Source organism: Apaloderma vittatum, unplaced genomic scaffold (assembly GCF_000703405.1).
Source record: "Apaloderma vittatum isolate BGI_N311 unplaced genomic scaffold, ASM70340v1 scaffold13026, whole genome shotgun sequence".
Lineage (NCBI taxonomy): Eukaryota > Metazoa > Chordata > Aves > Trogoniformes > Trogonidae > Apaloderma > Apaloderma vittatum.
Window position 1 is genome coordinate 39814 of NW_009721302.1, and position 8304 is coordinate 48117.

Consider the following 8304-nt stretch of genomic DNA (forward strand, 5'->3'; position numbering starts at 1 on the left):
AGTTTTGTTTGGCAGGGATCTATAGGAACCTCGACATTTCATTTTGCTCAGTCACTGTAAAACTGTTCTTTAATCGAGTTGGAAATAGCTAAAAATACAATTCAAGTTGACCTATACCAGTGCATGGGATATTCCGGCCAAAGTTAAAATAAAACAAACAAAAAAACCCATCCCACTTCCAAGAACTTACAGAAGAGTCTCCTTTTAATATCTAGGACACCATAAGTTGCTCCAGACAGACTGTTTAAATCTCCATGCCCAAATGAATAGCTATTAGCTCTTAGGCTCAAAGGAACTTGCAAGCCAGGACATGTGTAAAGCTGTTTTGCTAATATTCAAACAGTCTGAACTAAATAACCTTCTAGGATCGGGCCTTGATGACTTACTTAACTTTTTTCATTTCAACAATGACTCCAGCTGTGTGCCCAAGTGAAGCGAGGCACATAGGTTTTACAAACCAGCCAGATGCAGAATCATAGAATCACTTATGTTGGAAAAGACCTTGAAGATCACTGAGCCCAACCTATAACCTAGCAATGCCAGGTCCACCACTAAACCAGGTAAGTAAGACATTACCTAATAAAACAATACTAATAACAAAAGAAACCTCTGGCCAAGCCTGAAAAAACTTCAGTGCTTGGAGGTTTTGGCAACTATTGTGGTTTTTGATTTTCTGTTCTTAAACTAGCTTTGTAATATAGCAGTAACACTACTCTTAGCAAGATAGGCCATAAAAAAAAAAAACACCAGCCTGTACAAAACACAACCACATTCAGTCAGTACTGCTATAAAACAGCATTACATCTCCACCATAAAGTTCTGTGTTATGAAAAGACCACACTCTTAGGAAGCCCAGGCAGCCAGCTGCTTCATTTCATCCTCATCCTCTGCTCTCCTCCTGGTTGATGCTGCAGAGAAAGAGAGATCAACAATAACCATCAACAAATGTAACAGGCAGAACTATTTTATTTGTTAGCATGAAGACTTGCACAGTGCTTTTCAGTTTGAAGATCTCAGATTAATTTACTGAGTGGCAAGCCAAACACAGGTAATGCAGTAATGAAGCTGATGGGAGAGATGTGACTATTTTGCTCCACCGTTATCTCACATACAATCCTGAAGCTAAAAATATGCAGATAGGATGCAATTCCTACAGAAAGATTCACACAGAAAATGTGTTTCATTTCTAAAATCTGTCACAGAAAGCATTCACAAGAATGCTGCCTGTTCTCCTGCTGCCATTTCGGGGGGGGCAAAAGTGACCTACCCCTGGCCAGCTGTGCACGCCAACACCTTTCCAAATAGTGCTGAAGGGTTCTGCATGTGCAGCTCCACTCTTCAAATATACCCACCCCATTTTAATAAGAAGTGTCATTTATTAAAAGAGAGAAAGGAAATTCCTGAATGTAGGTCACCTGAGTGACATCAGTTAACTGGTGTGGTCACAGCAACAGCAATTCCCAGTTCTGTACCAGGTCCCACACACACTTTCTCTCTTTTATTTTTTTTCTTTTACCCTAATCTCCTACACATTCCCTCAACCAAATAGTCTGTGTTCACTGACCTACAAACTGAATATCCTACAGCCCAAGTTCAACCTCAGAAGCATTACAGAACCACTAACTGTTGTTCTTATTTCATCACTACTCAGTAACCATAAGCATCCGGCTTTGCAAAAGGTGAGGCCTTAAACTGCATAAATGTAGCCAGCTAATTTGGCCCAAAGCAGTCGTACAAGCAGATGAAGTAGCAAATTTCAGATAGTCAGAAGCACATGGAGATGGCCTGGGTTTAACAAAAACATCAACTGGCATAGCTGGATCTGGAAGAACATGTATTAAAAAGCCTTAAATGCCCAAACTGCAATTTGCATTGGGTTTTCCTAAATCCATTTTTTTTACTAGGTGTTCTGCCGGCTGACTTCAGTAGATGAGGCAACAATCCCAGTTTTAACATCTGAAACTGCTTCTCTGGGGTTTGAGTGCCATCTGCCAAAACACGTACAAGAGCAGCTGAGCTGGACTAAGCAACCTGTTCTGCAGCAGAATTCACCATAACCAATATCTGCCACATGAGTCCTGCCCTTGTCACCAAATATTTATACTCCTTCACTAGCTTAATACACAGCAAGTCTTTCAGCTGACAGAAGACAGGAGGGACACAGTAAAAGGTATAGTTAAAAGTTGACTGTCTCTGGCTTAATTCAAAATGAACAGGGCACAACTACAGAAAAAGATGATTACTGCTTAATGCCACAAATAAGTCTGTTCTGTAGAAAGCACAGGAATGATGATATTTCTTTAAATGTGTATTTTCTGCTGCCGCCTTCAATTCTAATTAAAATACCAGTGGCAAATATCAAACCACTAGCATACAAAGCTTGGACCTTTGTGACGCAAACATTTTGAATCTAGGTCAGATTCCAAATAATAAAAAAAAAAAAACCAAACAAAAAAACCAAACAAAAAAACCCCACCACCTAAGGATTTAATTGCCAAAAAGAGAAAAAAAAATTCCTCCCATTCTTCACTGATGTCACTATGTTTCAGTATGAGATACATTATTATATGTATAAGGTCAAGCTCCCTGAGTTTGCCTCCCCAAATCTGCACAGAATCCTCAATGTTTTCATACAGCAAACTGGAATTCCCCTCTGCTTTTCTGATAAGCAGAATAAAAACAGAAAAAGGAACCTGTAATACTTTAAAAGTTAAAACACAGTTAAATACATATCTTGAGCTCTTTCTTCCTCTCCTCTTATAGCGTGCCTTAATCACAAGAAACACAGAATAGCAAGCAAGCAGTTTACCAGGACGGGAAGGCAGCGATGTGGACGGAACGCTTGGCAGTCTGACATCTCTCATTCCCTTGTTCAATTCTTCTTGCTCCAATTCTTCTAATTCTGCCATTAACTCATCCTAAATTCAAGGAAAACATTTACAAATTCATTGTCCTGACAGTGATCTCAGGCAAAGGCACATTTAATGACCGCAGAACAAAGCACTACTGAAAAAAAAAGTTTTTATTTGAAAACAAGGATAAAAAAATCCCACATATCACAAGTAAGTGTGGGCAAAACCATAAACCTTAATTGAAAGCTGAAAGAAGGACAATGGAAGTTAGGAACAGGACATAGAATAAAATTAGAAACCTGATGGTAGTGTAGCACTCATTAACAAGGCAAACAGAGATGGGGGCGGAACCCATCTCTGCCTTTCTCAGGTTTATTCCAAATCTCAAGCCTGTACTCTTTAACAAATTCTAATTTCAATATGCAATTTCTCCCATTTTAAAAAGCAACCAGCTCTCTCTAGTTATAAGGTAGACTGTCATTAAACATTATGCTTCTGCCCTATCAGAAAAGTCCAGGGTTATGTAAGATTTCAAAGCAGCTCTGGAATCAGAGCTGTCCTCCTGGGTCCTGTTTTTCACTCTTGAAGCACGTAACGCTCTTGGGCTTCTAGCTGCAGAAGCTGATTTGGACAAATGATGTAATTCACTTGCATAATACTGAAGAGGCTACACATGTTTAAACCAAGCCAAAGACTTAAAACTCCTTGGCTGGGGTTTCCCAAAGAAAGGAAGTTAACATCACATATTTGTAGAGAAATGGACTTTTGCCACACTGATAAAATGTTTTCAAAAGAAACAATGAGCAAAAGTGGCTGAGGAAAAAGTGACTATAGCAAAGTAAGACCTACCAGATATTGATATGGGTTTTGTCTAGCCATTTCTACCTTGCTTATCATGAATGTGGAAATTAAAATGATAATTACATAGCCACCACAGGCCTTCCTAGACTTAATTTCTCTCAGTTTTATATTTTTAAGGCCAAAGAAAGGCTGCACTTTGCCTTTCTGACCTAGTTCACAGCGCAAATACTAAGATACCATCTAACAATTTAAACATCATCAGGTGTTGACCTGATGCTGAATCGATGGCTGATGTCTCAAAGAAATGTGCAAGTTGGGCCCCACATCTAACTTACTTAGGCATTCAGATGAGGTGTAAACGTGTCTGTACTTTAAGTGTCTCCATCAGTGGTGTGAACACAAGCTTCCTACAAAGTTAGTGGTGGTGAAACAGTGGAACAGGTCACCCAGAAAGGTGGTGGAAGTTCCATCCCTGGAGACATCCAAGGTCAGGCTGGATGCGGCTCTGAGCAACCTGATCTAGTTAAAGATGTTCCTGCTCACTGCAAGGGAGTTGGACAATGACCTTTAAAGCCTCTTCCAACGCCATGTGTTCTATGAAGATTTTGCAAAGTCAGTGGAAACACGTATTTCTGAAGACCTCTAGACTGTCACCTAACACTTTCCTGCACCCTTTTGGTCCTTGCCAAACTCTGCTGAAGAAGTAAATAATTAAGGTGTGTCAGCCACAAGAGGCTCATAAAAAAATAGGTGAAGGAAACAAGGATCATGACCCCTATACTTTTAACATAATAGCATAATGGCTAGAACATTTGCTCTTGAAGCAGGAGATCCAAATTTTAAGTTCTTCTAATCCTCATGTACGGATTTAGCTTACATTTCCCACAATACAGGCATTGCTATACAACTAGGCAGTGGACTACTGCAACAGCCAACAACAAATCCCCTTTCTCTTCTCGAACCTAGGCCAAAAAGATTTCAACAAGAAGGTAACACGTGAACTCTAAGGTTCCAGGCTTTATCCATTGGAACCTGCATATTTTGCATTTGATTATCAGAAACAGTTCTCCAGGCAAGGGTCACCCCTTCCAGGACAGAGCTTTTTTGCAGGCTTCATGACATACACTGCATCAACTGAGGGAGAAAGAACCCTTACGTTTTTGTGTCTACCTGGAGTAGCAGAAATCACAGAATCACAGAATTCTTGAGACTAGAAAAAGACCACTGAGATCATCAAGTCCAGCCTACGGCCCAACACCACCACATCGGCCAGACCACGGCACTAAGTGCCACATCCAGCCTCTCCTTAAACACCTCCAGGGACCCTGACTCCAACATTTCCCTGGGCAGTGACAACGCCATGCTTCCATCACCTCCCTACACTCACAAAACACATTGAAAGAGGAAATCCAACTATGTGGTCAAAATGTCCTTCAAAAAATTAAAATATCATCCTCCAACACAAATCACCTCATAACTCTGCAATTAAGTTACTGATTCCAATGTCTTAAGCTGAAGTGCCCTGCAAATCAAATTTCCCAATTACCGGAGAAGTGCTGTAAGTATTAGGCTTCCATGCAAAAGCAGGTACTGGTACAATAATGCCCCATGTGACGGTGCCTCATTACCACAGAAAAAACTCAGCCCTCCACTTAGACTGTCATCTCTTAGGAACTTTCAGGCTAAGCTACAACACGCTTTACTAAGTCTAGACTCCTACAAGTTAAGCACTGATGAACAGTGACACTGTACAGTTGCTCAGGCCAGCAGTACGGTTTTCAGTTGTTTGAAGCCCAGTTTACACAGGCCAAATGCCATCGCTTGTGCTGGTATTGATTAAATGTTTCTTGAAAAGTCTATTGACATTCCAAGTGGAAAAACAAAATACAAAGGATCATGACTATTTTCAACAAATTATAACTGGTGAAAGACACCTACTTTCCTCCCCAAACTGAAAAGACAAGATATAACATAGTTATTTTTCTTTATTGCTCATTTGGGCACATAGGAACCGATTAGCTGCGGAGAGAGCAAACTGATTCTGCAGGACAGCCCTCAAATGATCTCTAGTGCTTGGTCACTTTAAAAGGTAATTCTAAACCAAACCGGCTATGATACTGAGCCTGCTCCCAAGCTCTGAATTCCACAGACTGCAGGATCATAGTTGGATCACAAATAAGTAATGTTCTGCTTAGATATACAAAATCAATTCCAGCAATACCAAATGAAAGCTACAGCAACAAATTTTGTGTAGGTCTTAAGCGCCTTGTGGGGGATTCAGAGCAGAAGAGCTCAAGGAAGAAACCTTATTGCCTTCAACAAGAATTATTTCTACCTAATGCATCTATTTCTGTAGAAAAAATGGAAAACAGGGAAATGACCTGCTCCTCCAAGCACCAAAAAAAGACCTTAAAAAGATGGTCCAAACATTCAGAATTGTGAACAGTAGCTTGTTTGTGGCACAGGAACATGCACTTAGTCAGAAGGTTGTCTATTTGGAGCACAAAAATTACATGTTTTAGTATCCACTCAGAGAAGTACAAATTACACGTTTTAGTGACCTCCTCCTCTTTCCATGATACAAATGAGAACAACAACTACAAGAATGCAGTAAAAACCGCCTTATAAAAACTTTTTATATTTTACATATATAGTTTTTATTATACTACATATATCGAGTTTATTATATATGTTGGTTTATATATATATATATATACACATACACACACACACACACATATATATATGCACATAGAAAAAAAATCATTAAAATGGCCTAGATCGAGTAAACTAGAACCAAGGAATTTCACATCCACACCTAAGAAACAAACCACTGGATCAAGTCACCACACATCAATATAAGTACAGACTCATTTAACTAAAAATCACAGGCTTTACTGAAGTACTAACCTCATCAAACTCGTCACCAAAGGCAGTTCGACTTGAGATAGCATCTGAAATTTCCTGAGCAACATCTTGCTGTTCAGTGATATCTTGCATCAAATCATCAATTTTGTTCAAGTCCCTGGTAAGACAACATGGAAACTTTTTTTTTAAAAGATACATCATTAAAATCCTATAGAGGAGACTCAGAGAAATTTGAAAAGACTATTTTCTTTTTTATGCCCATGGCTGTATAAACAATAGAATTCAGGGGGAATAATTTCCCTCACCTACACCTTAATGTTTCCTGACAAGCTTCCGTGGTTTAGCCAGTCCATTTCTTCCACTTTGGGACTATAACAAAAGCCAAACTGCAGCAGTCAGTATCTCTCTCCCCCTCTGTGCTTCTTTCTCATACCTCTGCCAGCCAACAGTCACATTCCCTGGGCAGATCCCATCTCCTTCCTGCGGTCAGCATCTCTATAGACTAATCTTTTTTGATGTTAGGCTTTCATGAGAACTGAGGGAACTTAACAGACTATACCTCATTTAAAAGCTTCCCCGTATTGTTAACTTCATTATTGTTTCAGTTCCTGTTTACTTCTCCCAGAACAACTTTTCTGATTTAACTCTGTTTATTCAGGCAGGAAAACGCCTCCTGAAACAATACAGGACATATAAAAATACTGCACGCACAGAAAAATTACCCTGTCTTTTATTCAGGTCTAATTAGTACTTTGACTTACACAGTCCAGCTTATGGACTTTGAGGAAAAAAGTTGATTTAGTTTCTTCAACTAAGTTTTCTTCAAGAGGAACCAAGGCCAGTATCTACTGCCAAAGCAGACTTAAAAAAAAAAAAACAAACGAACCCCAAACAGGTACCACATGGATTTCTCCAGTTAGCTAGACTTCCTTCTAGATTTGCTTTTAAGAAGAGATATTTTTCTGCCAAACAGAACATTACAGCACCAATAGCATTCCCAACATTACGTGTCCAAACCCAAAATGAAGTCAAAACTGCCTGACTTGATACAACAGACTGTAGTGATGAAACAGTTTGAAAGCAGTTAGTAAGCTCAACTCAAAAGCTATTAGAAAGCACTTACATATTTTCATGCACTTTTTTCATCGCTTGTGCAGCATAACCCATATTCTTGAGCACTTCTGTGTTGGTGTGGGAATTTTCCAGTGCCTCTCTCTGGAATTCAATGGTTGACAGTGTCCCATCAATTTGACTCAACTGTTTCTCGTATCTCTTTTTTCTCTTCAAGGCTTGTAAGGCAGCTGGAAAGCAAAGAGGCAAAGTGCATCGTCTATTTATACAGCAAAATGCAAGCACAAGTAGTTCAGCACCAAGGCAACCTGCAGAATTTATAATTCTCACTCTCCTACCTTACTAGTAAGGAGACAAACTTTGACCACACCAGATCAGCAGCCTGGTTATCACCAACATGCTGTTGCATGAACATGCTGGAGAGCCTCTTTTAGATAAAACTCCTTTTAGCATCATGGGGAAAAGCATCTTCTTCACTGTGGGAGATCTCAAACGCCGTCCTGTGCACACAGGCAAACCAAGGAAGACGGGGAGGAAAAAGAAAAACATCACAGAGAAGTCAGAAAAGAAGAAACAGGGGAGGGAAAGAAAAGAAGAGGTTGCAATCTGTAAGAACGAACTCAGGAAGACAGTGAGAAGATCATTTGTGAGAACCACATGTCCACCAATGCTGCTTCATAAACTGCCTCAGCAGCAGGAACTGTGAAGTGCA

The 8304-nt window shown here is 39.8% G+C and overlaps 1 protein-coding gene across 1 annotated transcript; it reads right to left on the bottom strand.

Annotated features, from left to right (window-relative positions):
• Positions 1–843: 843 nt before the first annotated feature.
• Positions 844–7822, bottom strand: CHMP4C (charged multivesicular body protein 4C; the record flags this gene model as incomplete). Its single annotated transcript, XM_009871335.1, has 4 exons — positions 844–908; positions 2810–2918; positions 6564–6678; positions 7645–7822. Coding segments are annotated over 4 exons (467 nt in total), but the record flags the coding sequence as incomplete, so codon positions are not given.
• Positions 7823–8304: the final 482 nt, after the last annotated feature.